This window comes from Balaenoptera acutorostrata, chromosome 1, assembly GCF_949987535.1.
Source record: "Balaenoptera acutorostrata chromosome 1, mBalAcu1.1, whole genome shotgun sequence".
Taxonomy (NCBI): Eukaryota; Metazoa; Chordata; class Mammalia; order Artiodactyla; family Balaenopteridae; genus Balaenoptera; species Balaenoptera acutorostrata.
In genome coordinates this window covers 109,549,800-109,576,531 of record NC_080064.1, presented here as the reverse complement: position 1 = coordinate 109,576,531, position 26,732 = coordinate 109,549,800, and the positions used below count along the sequence as shown (strand labels likewise).

The window sequence follows — 26,732 nt, the reverse complement described above, 5'->3', positions numbered from 1 at the left end:
TGGCGGATCCACTTACAGAACAGTTTAGGAAATAAGAAAATTAACAGATACCTGTACTGCTGCTCTCTATTCATATAAAGCAGGATCTCAGCACCACTGACATTTGGGCGGGATACTTCTTTGTTGTTGGGACTGTCCTATGCATTGTAGGGTTAAGCAGCATCCCTGGCTTCCACCCCCTAGAGGTACAGCACCCCCACCCCATCCCCGCTGTGACCAACAAAAACGTCTTCAGACATTGCCAAATGTCCCCTGGAGGCTCCTGGTTGAGAACTATTGATAAAGAGTAAGTCACTGTATTGAAGCTGTAATTCACTGCATAATTATACTGAGGTTGGTATCTGGAGGGTCTGAGAACAAAGAGCAAGGTAAGCTTTATGAAAAAATGTTAGAAGCAGACAGTTTTAGCACAAAACAAGATACTTAGCAAAGCTGAAGAGAGAGGTTCAAATAAGGTAGCGATAATAGCTAGGCAGAAAATACAAAAAGGTATGATATCTGTAGAGGCCTCTATAAAACATTAGGACATAAAAAAAAGAGATAATCATGTCTCATAAGAGTTCTGATAGTAGATTGATCTTTCTTACTGTCTTTAGCTTCAGTTAACATTAAAATGTGTAAACCTCAACATGTACTAACTTATACTAAGAGGTTGGGGTACATGGTGTAAGTGAAAGAATACTGGACTCCAGTCAAGAAATCTGGCTTTTAGTCTCAGCTCTTCATTGAACAGACAGATGTGTGATCTTAAGCAGGTCACATCACCTCACTGAGTGTTAATTTCCTCACCTGAGGAGGGTATCGGACTAGAGGATATTTAAAGTCTCCTTCAGCTTTGACATTTCAGAATTCTATAAATGTCAGTTTGTACATGATAAAGAGAATAATGAATTAACTGTATTATATATTTCATAGCTTTGGATTCCTCAGAAATGGAATCCAGGATTAAGCCAGAGACAAACATTCACAATTCAAGTCCCTCTAGCGCATGTCAGTTTACCTTGCAGTGCAGGGGCTGACTGTGTCTGGGTTTTGGAAAGAGCAGACAGAATGCTCTCTGGGGTGATCTCCACCTTCGAGAGGATATTTGCTAGAGGGTTATGAGATGTTGTCGTGGCAGGTGCAGGTGTTTTCAGACCACTGGTGAGGTTGCTGGGACTTGTAGGAGTTCCTGGAGAAGGTCTTGATGCAGGACTGACCCCTGGTGGCAGAAAGATTAACTCAAGAAAATGCAATTCAAAATGACCTTTAAATTCATGATACTTTCCAGTCACTTAATTGAGTATGGTATGTTTAATAGGAATTCTTCTGTGAATGATCCACAAATTGTCCATCTTGTACAAAGAAAAAATCTGAAAATTAGATTAAGACTTGCTCCTATCTACTTGGAACACCGTTAAATTCGATTAAGTATTAAGTTATTTTTTTTCATATGTATTTACTAGTTTTCAGAGCCCCAATAGAAAGAGACCAGAGAACCTATTTCTTTTTTCTCTACCAAATGGAACTTACACCTCAGACTCCTTTAAGTGCTCAATAGATATTGCTGGCTAATTATGATCAGACTTGGCCACTGCATAATTCTATGTGATAAGTAAGTTATTTCCTTTTGAAATGGACTTTAAAATGAGGTTATATAAGCAATCTTTACATTTTTACATTTTAAAATACTGGGTTGATTCTTAACATAGGAAAAATGGTATATAAAGAAGAAATGATTTTTGAATTTTTAACAATCAAAAATATAAACAGGTATTTCACACACACAAAAAATGATAAGCATATGAAAGAAATTTTAACCACATCTTTAATCAAAGGAATGAAAATGAACAATTTTTTTAAGATTGAATTTGACAAAGTATAAAACAAAACAGTGTTGGAGAGGTTGAGGAACAATGGGAACTTTCATATACTTGGTACATAAAATAGTACGTTTTTTGGAGAACATTTTAGTTATAACATGAAAAGACTTAAAAACCTACATGTTGAATTTTTTGGAGTCTTTATCTTTTAGAAATAAATACTTAGTTATTTATGAAGAAATGAAATAATTGGGATTTTCTTCAAAATAATCAGGATTGGATAGGGCACAGCAGAAACAAGATGGGCCATGTGTTTACAGTGTTGAAGATGAGTGATGAGCATGTAGAGGGGCTCTACTTTATATATCTTCATTAGAACTTCCATTAAAAAAAGTCCCATATACTTATCAACCCTTTTAAGAAGGGTTATGCATAAAATTTTAGCATCAAGGTTGTTCAGTATTCTTTTTTAAAAAAAATTTTTTAAAGGAATTCCTTTATTTTATTTATTTACTTATTTACTTACTTACTTATTTATTTATTTATTTATTTATTTATTTATTTATTTATGGCTGTGTTGGGTCTTCGTTTCTGTGCAAGGGCTTTCTCTAGTTGGGGCAAGCGGGGGCCACTCTTCATCGCGGTGCACGGGCCTCTCACTATCGCGGCCTCTCTTGCTGTGGAGCACAGGCTCCAGACGCGCAGGCTCAGTAGTTGTGGCTCACGGGCCTAGTTGCTCCGTGGCATGTGGAATCTTCCCAGAACAGGGCTCAAACCCGTGTCCCCTGCATTGGCAGGCAGATTTTCAACCACTGCGCCACCAGGGAAGCCCCTACAGTATTCTTTATAACAGCGAAAAATTGGAAACACACTAGATGTTCTGATAATAAAGGCTTACATAAATTATTGAATGCTATATAGCTATTAAATGATATAGCTGAATGTTTAATGACTTACAAAAATGTCCATGATATGTAGTTAAATTTTAAGTCGCTGCTTTCAAAAGAGTACAGTTGTCCCTCGGTACCCATGGGGGATTGGTTTCAGGACTCCTGAATATATCAAAATCTGTGGATAATCAAGTCCCTTATAAAATGGTATATTATTTGCATGTAACCTATGCACATCCTTTCATATACTTTATTTATTTTTGTTTGTTTGCCGTGCCACATGGCTTGCGGGATCTTTGTTCCCTGATCAGGGATTAAACCTGGGCCATGGCAGTGAAAGCACCGAGACCTAACCACTGGACCGCCAGGGAACTCCCCGTCCTTCCATATACTTTAAATCATCTCTAGATTACTCATAATACATAATATAAATAGTTGTAAATACAATGTAAATGCTATATAAATAGTTGTTGGGGCATGACAAGTTCAAGTTTTGCTTTTTGGAACTTTCTGAAAAAATATTCCCCCCAAATATTTTCAATCCATAGTTGGTTGAATCCTTGGAAGTGGAACCTGCAGATGCAGAACCGGTGAATATGGAGGACCGACTGTATACACAATATGCTTCAATTACTGAAAGAAAAATTATACTAACATTTTATTTCCCAAAACACACACACACACACACACACACACACACACACACACACACACTTGTAAGGTTAAACACAAGTGGTTTCCTTTGGGATGGCAGAATTATGGATATTTATTTTATTCTTTTAACTTATCTTCTTATTTTCCTATGATGACCATGTATTGGTATGTATGTATGTATGTATGCATTTATTTATTAATTACGGCTGCACTGGGTCTTAGTTGCGGCATGCATGCGGGATCTAGCTCCCAGGGATGGAACACAGGCCCCCTGCACTGGGAGCATGGAGTCTTACCCACTGGACCGCCAGGGAAGTCCCTACGTTTATTTTTTAATTAAAAAATTACTTTTAATTAAAAAACAAAAACAAAACCCAGATTGATGGTTCAATTAGAAAGGTGGAAATAGGCCTTTTATCTTCTTTACTGGGGCTACTTACCAGTATTTTTCATGACTGATGTCAGGCTGCTAAGGATGGAACTGATCTTTGCCAGATCCACATTAGCCAGGTTTGGCAAAGCCAGTGCTGGAGTAGGGGAGAGAAGAGAAGTATTCACAGGCTTTGGAAGAGGTGGGGTTGCTGTCACGGTCACAGGCACTGGAGTACATGAAGAGGCCTTTGAGATACTTTCTGTTGGCTTTGTAGGTACAGCAGTGGATACAGCTGACTTCTCCACAGGTTTTTCCTTCCTGTCTTCTACTGTTTAAAAAAATAAAAGAGATGGTATTGCATCCTACTACTTCCCAGACTCTGCTTGCAATATGAAATAACATGTCCCAATATTTCCTAAAAAGTACTACGCTTTAGAGAAAAATAATTCACTTCATGATTTTTTAAAAAAGTCATGCTCTTTATAATTTATGAACCTTCCCAGCTTTAATATCTGCTTAAAATGAATTCCCCAAATGTATCTTTTTTTTTTTTAATTTTTAAATTTATTTACTTATTTATTTATTTTTGGCTGTGTTGGGTCTTCGTTTCTGTGCGAGGGCTTTCTCCAGTTGCAGCAAGTGGGGGCCACTCTTCATCGCGGTGCGCGGGCCTCTCACTATCGCGGCCTCTCTTGTTGCGGAGCACAGGCTCCAGACGCGCAGGCTCAGTAATTGTGGCACACGGGCCTAATCGCTCCGCGGCATGTGGGATCTTCCCAGACCAGGGCTCGAACCCGTGTCCCCTGCATTGGCAGGCGGATTCTCAACCACTGCGCCACCAGGGAAGCCCCCAAATGTATCTTTTATCTTACTTTTTAATGATTTCTTTACATCTTCTTAGTATCTGTATATTAAATTTGTACATTTCTGGAAGCATGTTATTATTTGGTACACATTTGTGTTCTGTCTTTCAGTAATATTTATGTCATAAATTGTCCTGTCTTTTCTTTGCCATTATTAACCTGAGAGCTTTCTAAGAAACAGAAACTCAGTACATATGTTAATGTATTATCCTTTGGTCTCCTGAAATTGGTCTGGCACTGGGGGTGCAATCAGGCACTAATGCAATGTTTTAACTCTTGATGTCTCTGCAATACATTCCTCTTAATGCTTTAAAGGCAATGCACTATATGGACAGTGCATTAAATTCAACCTAAGTCAAACTGCCTAATAAGAATAATTATAAAAGCTGGGGATGTCAGAGAAACAATTCACCAATCCAGGTTAATTCTGAAAGTGTGGTTAACAAAATGTGGCTTTGGAATCTTGAAGGTCAAGAGTGACAGAGAATAAGGAATTCCAGCATAAGTGGCCCTTTAGAACAGTGCTGTTCAAAAGAAATGTAATTCAAGCCACATATGTAAGTTTAAATTTTCTAGTAACCATATCAAAAAAAGAAAAACAGGTAAAATTAATTTTAATAATATATTTTACTTACCTCAATATATCCCAAATATTTTCATTTTAATAAGTTATAAATATAAACAATTATTAATGAGATATTTTCACTCTTTTTTAAAGCACTAAGTTCCTAGAATCCAGTGTGTATTTTTTGTTTTTGTTTTTGCCACACCACGTGGCTTGCAGGATCTTGGGTCCCTGGCAGCGGAAGCGCGGATTCCTAACCACTGGACCACCAGGGAATTCCCTGAACAGCACAGATCTTGAGCAATGATTCTCAACGTATGTGGCATACCAAATCCTGAACCACTGCTCTACAGACAATACTACTACCTTGGTGTTCTAATTTTATAAGGATTAAACCATCTTTTAATACCTGCCTGTGATAGATTTATTGGTGGGGAAGGCAAAACAGATAAGGAGCAAGTTGTCTACTAATCATATAGGACATACCAATGATTTTTGACCCATCATCTTCCACATCTGAGAGTTCCATGTCTTCCACATCACGATTATCTGTTGCAGGCTCAGGTGTGGCAGATTTCTCACTCTCCACGGTTGGTGACTGGGATTCCTCACCCCCCATTCCTTGAAAAGGAGATTCAGAGCCAGTTGGGGAGGGAGCATCCATGCTTGGGGAAGGGACTGGTGATTCCTCAGGATCAGGAAGGGTTGACTTCAATTGATCCAGCTTTTTCTTTAAATTGTTCACTCGATTAGCAAAGGTTTTATATGCCTAAAAGAGAAAAAGAAGAGTTTACTCCTCTGAGAAGTAACCAAGAAGCTACCATTTTGACTTGATCAGATTTCTTCATTATTATTAACTATATCACTGGTATAAAATAAGAAAATATCATCTGTCAAGCATGGAGTAGTTTCCAATCTCTGCTTTTTATATTCCCTAAGTCAATATTACCATCCACAGTTGCCCAAGTTAGAGACTTAGAAGTTATCTGCAATTCATCCTCCCTTGCTCCCCTGTATCCCTCCAAGCAACCAATATTTATCAAGAGCCTAAATGTGCTGGCCACTCTTCTAGGTACTGGAGATACAGCAATGACTAAGAAGACAAAAATCAAATCAATAAATAAAGCATAGCCTGAGAGGTCAAATACTATTGATTTTTTTAAAAAAAGAAACTGTTTATTTTAAAAGGTTTAGGTGTACAAAATTACTCTGTAGATAAAATAGAGTTCCCATATAACCCACACCCAATTTTCCCTATTATTAACACCTAACATTAGTATGATACATTTGTCACAATTAATAAACCAATTTTGATAATTATTATTAACTAAAGCCCATACTTTATGCATATTTCCTCAGTTTTTATCTGATGTTCTTTTTCTATTCCAGGATCCCATAATTTAGTAGTCATATCTCCTAGGCTTCTCTTGTTTGTGATGGTTTATTAGATTTTCCTTACTTTTGACGAACTTGACAGTTTTGAAGAGTACTGGCCAGGTATTTTGCAGACTATCTCTTAACTGAGGTTTGTCTAATGTTTTTCTCATGGTTAGACTGGGGTTATGGGTTTTGGGGAGGAAGATCACAGAGGTAAAGTGTGATTGTCATCACATCATATCAAGGGTACATACAATCAATACAATGTACCACTGTTGTTGTTAACCTTGATCATCTGGCTTAAATCCTATTCATCTGATTATCTTAATTGCCAGTGTCTTGAAGCTGTGTGTCTTTTTCTTTTTTTTTGTTAAGGGTGTTGGAACATTAGATCGTGGGATCATTTTGGTTGGTTGAACAAGAGCATTATTTAAAAAAATGGAAGTGGAACAGAAAATAATATGCTAGAATTGAGCTTTTGTTTCTAGATATAATTGAGTAGTTTGTAGCACAGCAATGCTCCCATCAAGAACAACTAGAAAAGCCAGATATATACACATACATATCCATACACACTCACACGCATGCACGTACGTGCACACACACATATTTGAATGTACTGTAGAGTGCTAAGGCAACGAAAACCCAAGTGGCAAATTCTATAGCAGGGGGAAACCATGAGGAGAGTCAAGCTGACATTCTGCAGTTGCCTTTTCTCTCAGGGTCCTACTGATTTTGGGGAGCTAGGCAAGAATTTGAGAATTCAGGCAAAAGGAAAAGGCAGAGGGTTACTACTAAATAATATAAAGAAAAAAGGAGAACTTTTAAAAGTCTTGCTGGCCTGTAGAGATAAATTAGAAAAAATTAGAAAGGCCAAAATTTTGATGAAAGAGGAAAGACAGAACTGGCTCAACAATATGCTATTGCTTTTCCTTCAAGATATTTGCTGATAGATAACCAACAAGGACCTACTGTATAGCACAGGGAACTCTACTCAATATCCTGTAATAACCTACAGGGGAAAAGAATCTGAAAAAGAACAAATATATGTATATGTATAACTGAATCACTATGCTGTACACCTGAAATTAGCAGAACACTGTAAATCAACTATACTCCAATTAAAAAAAAAGATATTTGCTGAATTATGAAGCTTGCTTAAGAGGGAATTAAAGAAGTCAAGCAGAAAAATTCTGAAAAGCAAAGCAGAGTTAAACATAGTCTCATGGTGCAGAAGAGACAAGGATTAGCGTTCAAATCACACAACGAAGGAGGGGCCCTAGTGATGTCGCAGGCTCTCAGTGGGAAAAATCTGTGACTTAGAAGCTGGATGAACCCGAAGAAATCAAAAGTTTGCCCAAACTGCAATTCAGCCTGAAGTCAGTTCAGTTTCAGATTTGATTAATATGATTAGCTCTTGGACTTCCCTGGTGGCACAGTGGTTAAGAATCCGCCTGCCAATGCAAGGGACACGGGTTCAATCCCTGGTCCGGGAAGATCCCACATGCCAGGGAGCAATGAAGTCCATGTGCCACAACTACTGAGCCTGTGCTCTAGAGTCCGCGACCCACAACTACTGAAGCCTGTGCGCCTAGAGCCTGTGCCCCGCAACAAGAGAAGCCACTGCAATGAGAAGCCCGTGCACTGCAGTGAAGAGTAGCCCCCGCCTACTGCAACTAGAGAAAGTTGTGCACAGCAATGAAGACCCAACGCAGCCAAAATAAATACATAAAAAATGAATAAATTAAAAAATATATATGATAAGCTCTCACAATATCTGCCTAGCAAAGGAAAGGGTGAATCCTTTCTGGAGGAAGAGAAATCACTGAGACTCTAGAAATATTTTCATATACAATGTTCAGTATCCAATAAAAAATTAGCAAGCATGCCAAGAGATAAAAGAAAAGACAGACACTATGAACAGACTCAAAATAAGTATAGCCAATATTGGAGTTACCTAGCAAAACCCAAATAGCTATGATTTATATGTTCAAGAAAATACAGAAAATCCCATCTTGAACAATTCAGTCCAAAATTCATTAGCAAGAGTTGAAGGGAAGCGTTGGTCGCCTAGGTTAGGTAACAGAGCCAAAATGGGGTGAGGAAAATGACTGCATGGGAGGAAGGCATTGCATGGGATGTTGAAGCCTAAGCGAGATAAAAAGAAAGCCAACAGAGATGGCTGGGAGGGATGGAAGTGCTGGAAAACTGGCTATACACGTGGGCAATGATCAAATAAGTGATTATGTTGAAGATAAGGGGAGCAAGATTTTACATTTTTAGAAAAAGCAATTATAAATGTGGAAATGGAGAAAACTAGAACGAACCTCGTAGTGTTAGACTGGGATCGGAGATAATAGTGTGAACTCACGGTTTTTGACATATATAGACAGATACAGAAATATATATAGATGTAAATGTGTGTATATAGGTTAAATACACACACACACACACACACACACACACACACACACACAAATTTCCTACCTCTGTACACTGATATGGTCTGGAAGCAGTGATATCCCAATAGTAATAAGTACACCTAGTACTCAGATCTTGGTTTCGAAAGGTGGTTTTTCACTAAAAGGAACCAAGGCTCCTTGGAGAAATGACTGATTCCCGGGCTGGACAGAAAAGTGCAAGATGAACCTGGAATACCTTGCTCCAAAAGTAAGGAAACGCTCAAAAAATGATGGGGATATGTCAAAAGAACACAGAAAGCGGCTTGAGAGGAGCTCCCACTGGGACAATCTGAGCATCAAAATAATTATTTTGCAATGAAATCAGTAGTTAGTAATGAATTAGAACACTGACTAAATACGACTGAGTCCATACTGATATAAATAAATGAATAAACTGAAACTTCGAGGAGGAACAAAATATTTGCATAGTTTCAAAACGCCTCCCCACAAGACACTTACTAATTAGTGTATGGTTTCCTAGTGTGTGGTACTTTATTACTGAGTGGCTTAAAACAACAGAAATTTATTGTCTCATAATTCTGGAGGCTAAAAGTCCAAAATCAAGGTGTGAGCAGGGCTATGATCCCTCTACGACTGAGCAGGATCCTTCCCTGCCTTTTCCTAAGCTTCTGGGGGTGGCCATCAACCCTTGGAATTCCTTGGTTTGCAGATGCATCACTGCAGTATCTGTCTTGGTTGTCACATGATATTATTCCTGTGTGCATCTGTATCCAAATTTCCATCTTCTTATAAGGACACCAGTTATACTGGATTAAGGCTCATCCTAATGACCTCATCTTAACTTGAGTACATCTGTAAAGACCCTATTTCCAAGTAAGGTCATTTTCACATGTACCAGAGAGTTAGGGCTTCAACATTATCTTCTGGGGTACACAATTCAACCCACAGCAACTACCAAGTGAAAACTTTTCAGTGGACAAGCTGGGAAGATGCCACACTAATAAGATACCAAAGGGAATGTTACAGGTAGTAAAACAAATCAAACTTGTGTGCTAACTGAAGGATGAAATGAGAAGAACACAATCACTTCTGTGATATTCCTACTAAAGATATATAACCTCAATCTGATCACAAAGAAACATCATATAAATCCAAATTGGGGGACACTGGACAAACTATTTTGACTTGTAATCTCCAAACATATTTAGGTCATGAAAATTAAAGAAAAGACTGAGGAACTATTCCAGATCAATGGAAAACAGAAATGCAATAAATGCAACTTGTGATTCTGGACAGGAACTTTTGTTATAAAAACTGGTCAATTTGAATAGGGGCTGAGGATTAGATAATAATGCATGAAATGTATCAATTAATTTCATGATTAAACAGCTATACCTTATGGTTATGAAGGAGAAAATAATTGTCTTGGAGGAAAATACTCATGAAAATATTTGTGGGTAATGGGGTGTCAGCAACTTCTTTTCTTTTTTTTGGGGTGTGTGTTTATTTTTATTTTATTTATTTATGTATTATTTACTTATCTTCATTCTTTTTTTATTTTTATTGGAGTACAGCTGCTTTACAATGTTGTGTTCGTTTTTGCTGTACAGCAAAGTAAATCAGTTATACTTATTTTCAAATGACTCCAAAAAAAAAAGGTCTTCATAATATACTTAAGGTATTTCTTTAAGTTTGAAAGTGTTACAAAATAAAAAAAAGAAGACTGAAAAAAATGAGACAGGAAAAAATGAAAATAGATTGACAGAATTTTACCAGAAAAATCGAATTATTTCTGAAGAAAAATCAAATGGCAATTCTAGAACTGAAAAATAAGCCAACTAAATTAACTGATGGGTTAAACAATAGACAAGATTCAGCAGAAGAGAAAATTAATGAATCAGAAGACTGGTTAATAGAAAATATCTAGAAGGGAAGCACCGAGGGGAAAAGGATAGAAAATACAGAAACTAACATAAAAAGACATTTGGAACACTGATGAGATCTAGTATACAAATTAGTAGAGTTCCAGGAGGAGAGGAGATATAATGGAATAGAAACAATACTTGACAAGAAAACATCCCAAAATTTATAAGAAACATTAAGCCACTCATTATGGGTTGAATTGTGCCCCTCAAATCATACACTGACAGTCCTAACTGTATACCTCAGAATGTTACCTTATTTGGACACAGTTTTTACAGAGGTAATCAAGTTAAAACAAGGTCATTAGGATGGGCCCTAATCCAATATGACTGGTATTCTTAACAAAAAAGCGAAAATTTGGAAACAGAGGGAAGGCAATGTGAAGAGACATAGGGAAGAAACAGCCATCTACAAGTTAAACAGGAGAAGCCAGGAACAGAATCTTCCCTCACAGCCCTCAGAAAGAATCAACCCTGCTAATAACACCTTGATTTTGGACTTATAGCCTTACAGTATGAGACAATAAATTAACGTAGTTTGAGCTACCCACTCTCAGGTACTTTGTTATAGCAGCCCTAGTAAATTAATACACCACTGACTCAAAAAGTTCTGTAAACCCTAAACCAGATGAATATGAAGAAGACTACACGTAGGCAGATCACTGTATAACTACTGAAAACCAAAGATAAAGAGAAAATATTAATAGCAAACCAAATGCAGTACAATAAAAAGGCTAATAAACACTAAATAAATACTGGCTACATAAAACAACTGTAGAATATGTATGTGTATAATTAAAATATATAACAATAAAAACATATAAATCTGAATGGTGGAAATAGTTCCTTTGATGCTATCTCCAAGGAAGCTATGAAGTTAAAGACCTGATGATTTCAGCAGCTGCCCAGTGCCAGGCAAAGAGTTTAGAGTTTATGCACTGTCAATTTAGAGAGGCTTAGTAAACACCTTCACTTCCTATTAAAACCCCACAAAGGCCATGGATTAGGAGTAAGGACCATGTCCCAGGACTAAGGGTTATGTTCAAACAAACCTAAAACCAAGCCTTCACATCACAGTGATCCACTGATAATTTAACTGATTGCCAGAAAAAAACCTCAACACTTTTTAAAGGTAAAATGATACAATTCACAGTTTCCACAAGTATCACCCAAAAGGTCTCCTATGAAATAAATTCTTAGACAAGCAGATAGGATATATAGGTATGATTAAAGTACACACACACACAAATTATAGAAAAAACAGTCAATAGGCGTATACCTAGAAATGACCCAGATACTGGAATTAACATATAAGGTCTTTAAGACAGTGATTACAAATATTACGTTAAAGAATTTTTAGGAAAAGATGAAGAACGGATGAGTAGATGGGAAATTTCAACAAAGAAAAGGAGCTCTAAGAAAGAACGAAATGAAAATTCTAGAACTGAAAAATACAGCATACTGGGCTCAGCAGAACAAAGAATATTTGAAGACAAGTAAATATAAAGTAGCCAAAAATCAGTCCAGAGAGAAAAAAGAATGAACAGAACAGACAGAAATCTAAGAACACATGGGACGTATAACTGGAGTCCCAGAAGGAAGAGAGAAAGAATGAAAAAGAAGGAATATTTTAAAAGATAATTGTCGAATAGGTTCTAAAATTGATGAACAATATCAAACCACAGATCCCAAAAGGTCAGTGAACCCCTTTTATCCCTTTGTAGCAGGAGAAGTATAAAGAAGAAATCTAGGCACAGCTGACTTCTCAAGGGACGACAGGTAGAGAAACATTTTTAGGTAATGAAAGAAAAAAACTGCCAACTTAGGGGCTTCCCTGGTGGCACAGTGGTTGAGAATCTGCGTGCCAATGCAGGGGACACGGGTTCGAGCCCTGGTCTGGGAAGATCCCACGTGCTGCGGAGCAACTAAGCCCGTGAGCCACAATTACTGAGCCTACGCGTCTGGAGCCTGTGCTCCGCAGCAAGAGAGGCCGCGATAGTGAGAGGCCCGCGCATCGCGATGAAGAGTGGTCCCCGCTTGCCACAATTAGAGAAAGCCCTCGCACAGAAACGAAGACCCAACACAGACAAAAATAAATAATAAATAAAATTAAAAAAAAAAACAAAACTGCCAACTTAGAATTCTTTATCCAGTGAAAACATTTCTCAAAAATGAAGGTAAAATAAAGACATTTTAAGATAAACAAAATCTGAGAAATTCATCACCAACAGTCCTGCACTATAAGAAATGTTAAAGACTTTAGGCTGAAGGAAAATGATCCCAGAGGGAAACATGGATCTGCAAAGAGGAATGAAAAACACCAGAAATAGTAAATATAAAAGACTATTTGCCCCTTAATTTCTTTAAAAGTCTACTCACTGTTTAAGAAAAATAATAAAAATTATACTACATAAAATATACATAAGTAAAATAGTTAACAATAGCATAAAGACCTGGGGGAAGGGAATCCTACTACTGTTAAGGTTCCTAATTATATATGAAGTAACAGAATATTAATTTAAGGTTTTATTATAACAATATTAAGATAGTAATATTAAATTAAGATAATTTAATTTAAGGCAATAAGTTAAGAGTGTCAGATTTGATTAAAAAACAATAACCATAAAACAAAACCAAGATCCAACTATATGTATAAAAACTTGTGAGATGTGGGACTTCCCTGGTGGTCCAGTGGCTAAGACTCCAAGCTCCCAATGCAGGGGGCCCGGGTTCGATCCCTGATCAGGGAACTAGATCCCACATGCCTCAACTAAGAGTTTGCATGCTGCAACTAAAGATCGTGCATGCCGCAACTAAAAGATCCCGCATACCACAACGAAGATCCTGCATGCCACAACTAAGACCTGGCAAGGCCAAAAACAAACAAATAAAAAACTTGTGAGATGCAGCTAAGAGGGAAGTTTATTGTATTAAATATACATATTTTTAAAAAGCTGAAAATCAATTATCTAAGTATTTATCTTAAAAAATCAGAAAAAGTATAGGAAATGAAATAATACAGAAGAAAGAATATCTCCCAGTATATTGCATATAACAAGAGTAAGTTTTATTTTGTGAAACTTTTGCTGTATATGTGCACGTGTGTGTGGTTCTTAGTTTCCATGTAAAATCTTTCTTTCATACGGACTGTGGTCAAAATCTTTTTGAGAATATTGCTTTAAGGTTTAACTGTTTCCACAAGTCAACCTAGATTATTTCAATAACCTACTAACTTGTCTCCCTATCTCTAATAGTCTCCTATTCTCCATTCTGCTATCTTGATTCCAAAATGCAGACTTGATCACATCATCAGCAAAATTAAAATCCTACAACTGCCTTCCATTGCTTTCAGGGTAAAATTCAAAGACCTTAGAATAAATATAGGCCTTTCAGGACCATGTTCCTGACTTCCTCTCCAGGTTTATTTATCACTTCCTCATAAATGCCTACCTATAAGAAACTACTTTCAGGTCCACCAATTTTGCCATGCTCTCTTTCATTCCCATGCTTTGAAAATGCTCTTCAGAGAATATGGTCTTTCATTTGGCCAATTACTGCAACTTCAGAGTTTAGCTCCTTTGGGAAAATTTTTCTCCATATCCTCCAATCCCACTCCCAAATTAGCTAAAGCACCTTTTCAATCTGCTCTCCTAGCACCCTATAGTTACCTTCATTATAGCGTTTATTACACAGAATTGCAATTATGTGTGCTCAATGAATGCTTGCTGAACAAACTTCTCCCAGCCATTTGCTAAGGATCCTCCAAAACAGACTAAATGATTTTATATAATTTCATAAATAAATAACAATGGTTCACTTCTCAAAAATTATAAAATGGTCTTTTGAGTAAAAATGGTAAACTAATCACTCCTGTTCAGTGTCTCTCCTTCCTGGGACTCCTATAAAATAAATAGTAGAAGTTGAGACACAGATGTAGAGAACAAACATATGGACACCAAGGGGGGAAAACTGCAGTGGGGTGGGGATGGTGGTGTGCTGAATTGGGCGATTGGGATTGACAAGTATACAGTGATGTGTATAAAATTGATGACTGATAAAAAAAAAAAAGAAAAAGAAAAATGAATAGTAAAGGAACACAAAGGTATAAACCAGTAACAAGGAAAAGGTTTTGTAAGAGTAAGAAGTAATGAGGCAGGGTAGAGAAAAATGAGGTTAGGAGTATGCAGAAAGGGAGTTAATACCTGGGAAAGGAGCTGATCTGTCTTGCAGAATCCCTGAGAAGTTTTGATCCAGGAAATGATGAGTATAAAAAAGTAGAGTGAATAGTGGGGTTGAAATCAGAAATTAAAAGTGTGAATACCTTGGGGTCTTCCCTGGTGATGCAGTGGTTAAGAATCCGCCTGCCAATGCAGGGGACATGGGGTCGAGCCCTGGTCCAGGAAGATCCCACATGCCGCGGAGCAACTATGCCTGCGCGCCACAACTACTGAGCCTGTGCCCTAGAGCCTGCGAGCCACAACTACTGAGCCCGCGTGTCACAACTACTAAAGCCCGTGTGCCTAGAGCCCATGCTCCGCAACAAGAGAAGCCACCGCAATGAGAAGCCCACGCACCGCAATGAAGAGTAGCGCCCATGCAGCAACAAAGATTCAACACAGCCCCCCCCAAAAAAAAGGTGTGAATACCAAACACTCAATACCACCTCCTCTGTAATCTTTTTTTTTAAACATCTTTATTGAAGTATAATTGCTTTACAATGGTGTGTTAGTTTCTGCTTTATAACAAAGTGAATCAGTTATACATATACATATGTTCCCATATCTCTTCCCTCTTGCATCTCCCTCCCTCCCACCCTCCCCATCCCACCCCTCTAGGTGGTCACAAAGCACCAAGCTGATCTCCCTGTGCTATGCGGCTGCTTCCCACTAACTATCTATTTTACATTTGGTAGTGTATATATGTCCATGACACTCTCTTACCCTGTCACATCTCACCCCTCCCCCTCCCCATATCCTCAAGTCCATTCTCTAGTAGGTCTGTGTCTTTATTCCTGTCTTGCCACTAGGTTCTTCATGGCTTTTTTTTTTCTTCCTTAGATTCCATATATATGTGTTAGCACACTGTATTTGTTTTTCTCTTTCTGACTTACTTCACTCTGTATGACAGACTCTAACTCCATCCACCTCATTACAAATACCTCCATTTCATTTCTTTTTATGGCTGAGTAATATTCCATTGTATATATGTGCCACATCTTCTTTATCCATTCATCTGTCGATGGACATTTAGGTTGCTTCCATGTCCTGGCTATTGTAAATAGAGCTGCAATGAACATTTTGGTACATGACTCTTTTTGAACTATGGTTTTCTCAGGGTATATGCCCAGTAGTGGGATTGCTGGGTCGTATGGTAGTTCTGTTTTTAGTTTTTTAAGGAACCTCCATACTGTTCTCCATAGTGGCTGTATCAATTTACATTCCCACCAACAGTGCAAGAGTGTTCCCTTTCCTCCACACCCTCTCCAGCATTTATTGTTTCTAGATTTTTTGATGATGGCCATTCTGACCGGTGTGAGATGTTATCTCATTGTAGTTTTTTTTTTTTTTTAATTTTTATTTATTTATTTTTGGCTGTGTGGGGTCTTCGTTTCTGTGCGAGGGCTTTCTCCAGCTGCGGCAAGCGGGGGCCACTCTTCATCGCGGTGCGCGGGCCATCTCACCATCGCGGCCTCTCTTGTTGCGGAGCACAGGCTCCAGACGCGCAGGCTCAGCAATTGTGGCTCACGGGCCCAGTTGCTCCGTGGCATGTGGATCTTCCCAGACCAGGGCTCGAACCCGCATGCCCTGAATTGACAGGCAGACGCTCAACCACTGCGCCACCAGGGAAGCCCTCATTGTAGTTTTGATTTGCATTTCTCTAATGATTAATGATGTTGAGCACTCTTTCATGTGTCTGTTGGCAATCTGTATATCTTCTTTGGAGAAATGTCTATTTAGGTCTTCCGCCCATTTTTGGATTGGGTTGTTCGTTTTTTTGTTATTGAGCTGCATGAGCTGCTTGTAAATCTTGGAGATTAATCCTTTGTCAGTCGCTTCATTGCAAATATTTTCTCCCATTCTGATGGTTGTCTTTTGGTCTTGTTTATGGTTTCCTTTGCTGTGCAAAAGCTTTTAAGTTTCATTAGGTCCCATTTGTTTATTTGTGTTCTTATTTCCATTTCTCTAGGAGCTGGGGCAAAAAGAATCTTGCTGTGATGTATGTCATAGAGTGTTCTGCCTATGTTTTCCTCTAAGAGTTTGATAGTGTCTGCCCTTACACTTAGGTCTTTAATCCATTTTGAGTTTATTTTTGTGCATGGTGTCAGGAAGTGTTCTAATTTCATACTTTTACATGTATCTGTCCAATTTTCCCAGCACCACTTATTGAAGAGGCTGTCTTTTCTCCACTGTATATGCTTGCCTCCTTTATCAAAGATAAGGTGACCATATGTGCGTGGGTTTATCTCTGGGCTTTCTATCCTGTTCCATTGATCTATATTTCTGTTTTTGTGCCAGTACCAAACTGTCTTGACTACTGTAGCTTTGTAATATAGTCTGAAGTCAGGGAGCCTGATTCCCCCAGCTCCATTTTTCGTTCTCAAGATTGCTTTGGCTATTCGGGGTCTTTTGTGTTTCCATACAAATTGTGAAATTTTTTGTTCTAGTTCTGTGAAAAATGCCAGTGGTAGTTTGATAGGGATTGCATTGAATCTGTAGATCCTCTGTAATCTTGATACTCGGCAGCCAAGGCACTATGCCCCAGGCAAAAAAAATATGACTTCTTCTCTAAAGAGTTACAATATTCTGGCAAAAAGACTCCAGCCTTCTGACATTTAGGGCTCCTCCCACCCTGACTAACAGCCAGCTCCTTACCTAAGCAGATTTTACTATTATTCATTCTTGGGTTAAACTCAGAGTAGATAATTCCTATCTATGTACAGAGAGCCCTCCCAATCAATTTTTTCATACCTCATTCTTAAATATAAATAGGACAGAGATATTACCTGATTTTTGAGGAAAGCCAGAATCATATAAAAGAAAACCAAATAACTAGAGGGAAGGAAAAAAGACTCTAGATCTTCCAGAAAGCAGAACAAAAAGATCAAGGCTGATAAAACATAAGAAAACACAGGACACATAGAGGATCAATCTAGGAGGTCTAACAAATGATTAACTGATGTCCAAGAAAGGGAAAACGGAGATAAAGAAATTATCCCAGATTAAAGAATATCAGCCTTTAGACTGAAAAAGCCCTCCACTAACCCATAATGAATGCAAAACAAAACCTCACAGGTAGATACATCATTGTAAAAATTCCAGAACACCACATAAAATGTTCCTAAAAAGATCTTGCAAAGACTTCATATCAACAATACTAATGACAATGGAGTGACACCTTCTAAGCTGTGAGGGAAAATGATTTCCAACCAGCCAACCTATCAGAGCAAATGTGAAAACAGAAGAAAGACATTTTTAAATATAAGGACTCAGAAAATTCATCTCTTACAAACTCTTTTTTTTGGGAAATTGAGGATGTGCTCCAGCAAAACAGGAGAGAAAGTCAAGAAAAGAAGACATGGAAATTGGCAAACAGAGGCCTCAGCTCAGAACAGCAGCAAAGAATAGTCCTAGGATGAGATCTAGAGACCTAAAATGGAGCAGGAGAATGTAAGCTCTGGTAGGGAGGTCTCTGGGGGAAAACATGGATTCAGAATATCTGTTATGATACAGAATCTAGAGAGAGACCAAAAAAAAAAAAAAAAAAAGACGCTAAAAGGCAAACAATGCAAGAAAAATAGAAATTCTAGGAAAAAACAAAAACTCTCTAATATAACCATAGTTACCAAAAGACCTTGCAGTGAACAATGTTCAAACAGTTATGATGTAAGCTTTATTAATTTTCAGTCTTTAGAGCAAGGAAGACATAATTATAAAATAGAATGTAAATATTATCAACCTAGACAATATAAAAGTATTGTTTAGTGATGTTGGGAAACTGAAGGGACAGAAGAAAAGTAATGGGAAAGAATAGGAATGTTAATATTTTCATTTTACAAAGTGGGGCATCTAGAGTTAGTGGTCAAAAAAATAGTAAATTTAGTACTTCAATTTACAGGGCAATCAACATATTTAAAGAATTATATAATGATACTGGGAGAAGGGAGAAGGGAGGTGAATATAAGCTAAATCCTCATTTGTCACACCAAGAAGTTAATAGATATTTCTTTTTTTTTTTTTGGTCACACTCATAGCATGCGGGATCTTAGTTCCCCTACCAGGGATGGAACCCGTGCCCCATGCAGCAGAAGCACTGAGTCTTTTTTTTTTTTTTTTTTTTTAATGATATTCTTGTCTGCTTACATTCTTTTTATTTATGTATGTATGTATGGCTGTGTTGGGTCTTCGTTTCTGTGCAAGGGCTTTCTCTAGTTGTGGCAAGCGAGGGCCACTCTTCATCACGGTGCGTGGGCCTCTATCGCGGCCTCTCGTTGCCGCGCACAGGCTCCAGACGCGCAGGCTCAGTAATTGTGGCTCACGGGCCGAGTTGCTCCGTGGCATGTGGGATCTTCCCAGACCAGGGCTCGAACCCGCGTCCCCTCCATTGGCAGGCAGATTCTCAACCACTGCACCACCAGGGAAGCCCAAGCACGGAGTCTTAACCACTGGGCTGCCAGGGAAGTCCCAACAGATATTTCTTATATAGTATAAATCAAGAAAGAAAAATAGAAGTACATTATTCAGAAATATGAAGGCAAATACCAGAAAAAATAGCTAAATGAGTTACAAGAAACTGCTTCTAGGAAGTGGGACTGGTGGGATCTAAAGTACTATGTACTGGGAGGGACTTCCCTGGTGGCACAGTGGTTAAGAATCCTCCTGCCAGGGGCTACCCTGGTGGCGCAGTGGTTAAGAATCCGCCTGCCAATGCAGGGGACACGGGTTCGAGCCCTGGTCCTTGTCCTGGAAGATCCCACCAGATCATGCCACGGAGCAACTAAGCCCGTGCGCCGCAACTATTGAAGCCACGCACCTAGAGCCCATGCTGCACGAGAAGCCACCGCAACGAGAAGCCCACCCACTGCAACGAAGAGTAGCCCCCATTCGCCTCAACTAGAGAAAGCCCATGCGCAGCAACAAAGACCCAACACGGCCAAAAATAAATAAATAAATAAATAAATTCATTAAAAAAAAAAAAAAAGTATATATATACTGGGAATTCCCTGGAGGTCCAGTGGTTAGGACTCCCTGCTTTCACTGCCGAGGGCGCAGGTTCAATCCCTGGTTGGGGAGCTAAGATCCCACAAGCTGGGTGGTGCAGCCAAAAAAAAAAAGTACTTAAAGTACTATATACTTTTATAACCATATATAGTGATTAAAACTAAAAACTAAATAAAAATAAAGTACAAAACAGTTTCTTTCAGGGGCCATTAGACAAATGTCTAATTATCAACCCCTCTTCCAGTTGAGGTGGGGAGAAAGAGGTTCCTTAATTGAGTTGATGAAATTCAGAAACAATGTTTCCATCTAGTATCTGGATTTAAAAAAATATATATACATACTTCTGCCCAATTTTATATCCCTTAACAGTAACTTGGCACACTCCCACTGAAACGCTAAGACATAAGGCTTTAGCAAAGCTTAATGGTCAGGGTATTCACAAGCTTTAGCATCCGAAAGACCTAGGTCTTAATTCAGACACCTTCACTTGCTAGCTATAATATTCTACCTTGTACAAGGTTACTAACCCTCTTCAAAAGTAACTTCTTCATCTGTGAACTGGAGATAATAATGCTTATCCTAATAGAGTTAGATAACACATATAATCAGTCACAGATATATTGTAAGCAATTGATGTAAGACAGCTTTAATCATTACTTACATTGGCCACCACTTTTACTTCTTTGTACTGTGCTTCATAGAAAATTCCAGCATTTTCAAGTGCTTCTGTTAGTGAGGGCCCATTTTTCACCTGCTTATCTAGTCCATTCACAAATTCCTCCAGCTTGGCACTTGCCTCTTCAAATTCTTTGGAGAATTTCTTCCCACCTGTCTTATCTAAAATAACAAGAGGAAGTATTCTGTAAAATTCTTAGTCTCATAGTTTCACCTTAAAGAAGCTTCTCTAAATCACAAAAATCACAAAACAGATTATTTAAATGGTTTGTGTGATCCTGCTGGAGTGAGGCAAGAGTGCATGATGAAGGCACTTGCAATTAAGGTAAAGAAAAGAAAGTTCAACTAAATGAAGTTTGTTGACTGCTTTTATTCACAAATTTGATGTCACACTGCTACTTAGGAATAATGGAATGAGGCTCAATTCTGTACACTTATACCATTAACTTTTATATACAGATTGTAATAAGATATCTCTCTTAGATGAGAAAACAGAGGTTCAGAAAAGTAAAGATAAAGTGACTTCTTTGTGTATCAGGCTTAAAAATTATCCTTTCCTATCTGAAGATCTCTGGTAATTTGATATTAGAAGAGTACCATGAATTATTTTTCAACAATAGCGACATTGTATGACATTGTAAACTGTTTCTTACTCTCCTAAGTACTTTTTTCCCAGTGATGTTGGAATGTGGCCTTAGGTGTGGATATAAATTTAGGCTTTGCATTTTATCAGCTGTGTAACTTGGGCAAGCTTCTTATCTCCTTATGAAGCCTCAGATTTCTCATGTCCAAAATGGAGGTTTTTAACATGCTTCTGAGTTGTTGTGAGGACTAAATTAGATAACATATGTTAAATTTAAAGCATGGTACAAGAACAAAATAGGTGCCAAAACAAATAGCTGGTAGTCATTTACTCATTATTTCAAAAATATTTATCAAATGCCTATTATGTGCCAGGTATTGCTCTAGGCACTAGGATACAGCAAGAACAAATAAGGATAATTTCTACTTTCATGAGATTTACATTCTAATAAATTAATATGATTATTATTTATAATCTACAATGTAAGGAAAAGAGAGCACGTCACTAGATTTTATGAGGCATTACAGTGACCTTATTTATTTATTATTATTATTTTTGTGGCTGCACCATGTGGCTCGCAGGATCTTAGTTCCCTGACCAGGGATCGAACCCAGGCCCAGAGCAGTGGAAGTGCCACATCCTAACCACTGGACCGCCAGGGAATTCCCTACAGTGACCTTATTGAAGAGCATAGCCAAACCAGTTAATCACTCATGTGAAATACCCCTATCATAATCCAATACATCAAGAAAGGACTAGAAGTGGGGAAAAGGACAGAATTTACTTATTTAAAAAATTTTTTTAAAATTTACTTCTTCTCCAGCTTTATTGAGATATAACTGGCATATAACATTGTTTAAGGTGTACAATTTAAAGGCTAGGAATTTACTTATGAAATTGACATGTATGAAATCACCACCTGGGAAAGAGGCGCCACAACTATTCTCTGTAACGTGCGGTTGTCTTTATGGAAGGAGTCAGTCTGATCACTTGAAGATGACATATCTAGAAAGAAAATCTGACTTATTCTATTTAAAAGGATGTAGGTATTACCTTTTAAGCATTTGAGAGTTTCTGTGCTGCACACATCCACCCTCATGGTTGACAGCTGTTTTTCTTTCAATTCTATCTGATCTTCTGAGCGCTTATACAGCAACAGCTCTTCAATGAGGGCCTGAGACTGAACACAGACCAGGGTCATATTTAATTTATGAAATCATCCACTTATTCTACCTTTCCACACTAAAGTAAAACATGAATAAAACCTAACAAAGCCATGAGAGGCAAAAACCCTTCATATTTCCTCATAATCAGGGATATCAAATATCAACATCAATTCTCATGTCAAAACCATATTTTCAGTTACATACTTTAAAAGATCCTTTTCCTTATTTATTCAAAGCTAATTTATGGATACAGAGTTAAGACTGAAACAGACAAAGGTCCACTAATATCTTCTTTAAATTTTAACTAGATAAACGGTCTTATTATGTTAACTTTAAGCAAATTTTAATTTAATACAGTTTTATAGAAAGATGAATCCCTTGTTGGGACTCAACACAAAATTCAGCTGGTAACAGATATTTCAGAAGAAGGTTACTTTGTCCTTTAGAAGTACAGATAAACCTCTTAAGTTTTAGACAGTTTGAACATGTTTAAAATATAACTGATGCATAACTGAATAAAAATAAATCTTTCAGGATGGACTATACAGAAAACTAACACAAAAGGGGTGAATAATATTTTGGCATGTTGAACATATTCTGTAACTTACTCGAAATTCAGCAACTATCTTAGACTTGAGAGCAGCTTTTGGATTCGTGGATGCTGTTGGAATTAAACAAAAGGTCATTTAAGAATATAGACACAAAATGTTGACTAATATTCAGGAAAATTTCCAGTTTTATAGTTAAGGCTGTACTCTTTGAATATATGTCGAACATGCACATTTAAATCATGGTATAATTCTTAGAATAAATAGTGGAATATGAAATTTGAACACTCCCAAGCATAGTAAATATAAAAATACACTATTTAGATAGGTCTAACCTACTTACCTCCAACATAACCTGTAAGTCTGAAGTCCTAGAATTATTGATTTGGAGATACTGAGATACATGAAGTACCTTTTTGCCTAGTCTGACTGAGTGTAAGAGGATCTTAACACCTCAAATTAAGAGTGTTCAGGAGCAGGACATCCAATTAGTCCTGAGCACTGGCTGAAGAAAATTTACTTAGAAGCATCAACTCCATTCTTATGTATTTAATTTTGGATTTCTTTTTCTGCTGACTCAATTCATAGCAAAAATAGGCAGGGAAAGTTCTAAGTACAATACCACTGTGGTTGAACTTTGGCTGAAATGATGACTCTTGTTGTTCCTAAGCATGCAACTTACAACCAAAAGGATGTGAGAGGACTCCCTTAATCATGATGAATATCACATGCTTGCTGGAGCAAAACCATCCCAAGTGTCTTGTTTCACCTCCCAATTCTCACTGTCTTTTACCTTGTTCCCTCCACACCTTCAAGTCTTTCTCAATATTCCTCAGTTTGGCCCACAGCAGCCTATCACATGCAGTATTCCACTCCCTTGATCTCATGCTGGGTAAACATGATAAACACAGCAGGAGCTCCTGTTAGAGAATGAGCTTCTGGCCAGGATTTGAGGCCCATGTCTAATCTGGTAGAGTATATCCCCAAATCTGAAGGATTTCATGGCTCCCACAGAAATGCTTCTTAATGCCTAGTCTCCTCTTCAGCTCTGTTGTTTAATGCCAGCTGCCTCTAACTTCATATATCTTTGAACCTGAAAGTTAGCCTGGGCACTATCACGTATTTTTTTCTTCTTTCAATCCCCCAACTACTCTTGAATCTTCACTCATTTAAACCCTTTTTCTGCATTTCCTTTGTTTAAAAGTAGTTTTATTTTTATTTTTTTAAAGAAGTAACTCGATGATGGCTTGTTTAGTGTAAGTCACTGGGAGCCTCCCAGGCCTGGAAAACACAGGCTTGCCCATGGTTTATGCCAGGTACGATGTCAAATGGTCTACATTTTCTTCTGCTCCAAAAAGAGGAGGTAATTTATATTAGTTGAGATTTTGTTCCTTACTTTGTGATTTCTTCCACTGCTTATTCGGTTGTTTGTTCAGATTTTCTTTCAGCTGCTTCTGAGTTTTGAAAGTGGTACCTGGAAAACATTTCAGTTTTTGCAATCTGGCGTTATGGGAAGCTGTTCTGTCTGTCCACTTCAGTGTCAAAGTTGTAGCATGAAAAAAGGCAATCCGAGACTGTGTGTTGTTTCTTTCTCTCCTTTTCTTTCATTTTTATAAAAAGATAAAAACACCCACCAGATCTAAGAAGCTGTCAAATAAACATGATTTCTACATCAATGAAATAACAAATTTTGAGAATAGGGTAGAAGCTTAAAAACACCAGGTAACACATTCAAATGAAGAATTTAACAGCTTCTTAGAAGATGCTATTTTTACAGCAAATTTCTAGTCAATTTATGGTCATGGTATCAGATACCACCTACTGCTATTCAATGACTTAATTACATGTATCTAATACACAGGAACTAAGTAATTTAAATAACACCAGTACACAACTTACTGCAAATCTAAACCAAAAGAGAGACCGAAGAATGCCAATATATGCTTAGTATCAAACAGCTTACTGAAAACTGAAACCCTGTCCAAAAATTGTCCCATAAGTAAGAGGACAGGGCAGTAATTATTAAACACAAAAGATGAACAGTTTAAAGCATTCAACTAAAGTAAAGCAAATGCCGGAAAATAATTAGATGGTCATCATCACTTAATATGCTTGACTTTCTTTAGTCAATAAAAACGAAATTCAACCCTCCCCAAACCAATTCTACTTAAATTTTAATGCAAACCGATTTTTACAATTATTTAATTTTAAACAAACAGGGCCAGATCCAAAAGTTTATTTTTTGTTATTAAGCAAAAGGACCAAATCTATAAAATATATATAATTTTAAAGACTGAACAATGACTCAATCTTTCTTTTAGGAGAGAAAAAATACTTACTCAAAGCTTCTCTTAACGCCATAATCATTTCTTCTGGGTATACATTTCTATCTTCCCAGATTTTAAAGATTCGTTCTATAGACTTAGAGACAGATGGATCCCTGAGAAGAAAGAAAAAGTGAGACAGACATATAAAAATGTTAACTTACATCTCAAATCAGAAATCTGAAAATAAAGTTGTCAACAAAATTATTTTCCAAATGTCTTCTCATGTTTATTTTAAAACATCTTTTTCTGGTGTCTAGGGCTAAAATCTTAAAAACTCTTATTCAACACTTTTTACTACTGACATAGATGAGGCTATGGATAACATATTGAACTTTAAAAAAATTTACTGAGAGTAATATTGGTTCATAATATAAGTTTCATGAGTATATTATATTTCTACTTCTGTATACACTAATGATTATACACTCATGAGCATGCTCATGATCAAAAGTTTAAGTTTCCATCCATCACCATACAGTTGACTCCCTTCATCCATTTCACGCTCCCTCCACCACCCTGCCACGCTGGTAACCATTACTCGGTCCTCTGTATCTATGTGTGTGTTTGGTTTGGTTTGTTCAGTTATTTTATTTTTAATTTTTAAAACATATTCCATGTATGAGTGAAAACATAAGGTACGTCTTTCTTCACCTAACTTCACTTAGCATAATACCCTCAAGACAAGACAAGACCCTTGTTGTCACAGACAGCAAGATTTCGTCTTTTTTTTTAAATGGCTGAATAGTATTCCACTGTGTGTGTGTGTGTGTGTGTGTGTGTGTGTGTGTGTGTGTGTGTGTGTGTATATATATATATATATATCTCACACCTTCTTTATCCATTCATCCATCGATGGGCACTTAGGTTGTTTTCCTATCTTGGCTATTGTAAAAAATGCTGCAATGAACAGAGGGGTGCATATATCTTTTCAAATTAGTATTTTCATATTCTTTGGATAAATACTCAGAAGTAGGATATCTGGACATGCGGTAGTTCTATTCTTAATTTTTTGAGGACTCTCCATACTGTTTTCCATAGTGGCTGCACGGATTTACACTCCCACCAGCAGTGTATGAGGGTTCCATTTTTTCCACATCCTCTCCAACACTTGTTATTTCTTGCCTTTTTGATAACAGCCATTCTAATGGGTGTAAGGTGATATCTCACTGTGGTTTTGATTTGCATTTCTCTAATAATTAGTGATGGTCAACATTTTTTCACGTGCTTGTTGGCCATTTGTATGTCTTCTCTGGAAAAATGTCTATTCAGCACCTCTGCTCATTTTTTAAACAGGTTATTAGTTTTGCTGTTGTTGAGTTGTATGAGTTCTTATATTTTGGATATTA

General features: G+C 37.5%; 1 protein-coding gene across 7 annotated transcripts in view; it reads right to left on the bottom strand.

Moving 5' to 3' along the window:
• Positions 1–26,732, bottom strand: part of RPRD2 (regulation of nuclear pre-mRNA domain containing 2) — an 85,493-nt gene that overhangs the window by 7,166 nt on the left and 51,595 nt on the right. For 3 of the 7 annotated variants that reach the window (XM_007177985.2, XM_057532329.1, XM_057532340.1), the window contains exons 3-10: positions 25,399–25,499; positions 24,456–24,533; positions 23,120–23,172; positions 22,399–22,525; positions 20,749–20,924; positions 5,634–5,916; positions 3,787–4,047; positions 1,001–1,201 (exon numbers count right to left, since the gene is read on the bottom strand). In XM_007177985.2, coding sequence (XP_007178047.2) covers positions 1,001–1,201; positions 3,787–4,047; positions 5,634–5,916; positions 20,749–20,924; positions 22,399–22,525; positions 23,120–23,172; positions 24,456–24,533; positions 25,399–25,499 — 1,280 coding nt within the window. The remainder of the gene's footprint in view (positions 1–1,000; positions 1,202–3,786; positions 4,048–5,633; positions 5,917–20,748; positions 20,925–22,398; positions 22,526–23,119; positions 23,173–24,455; positions 24,534–25,398; positions 25,500–26,732) is intronic. The other 4 variants (XM_007177986.2, XM_007177988.3, XM_057532345.1 and 1 more) reach the window with 2 other exon arrangements.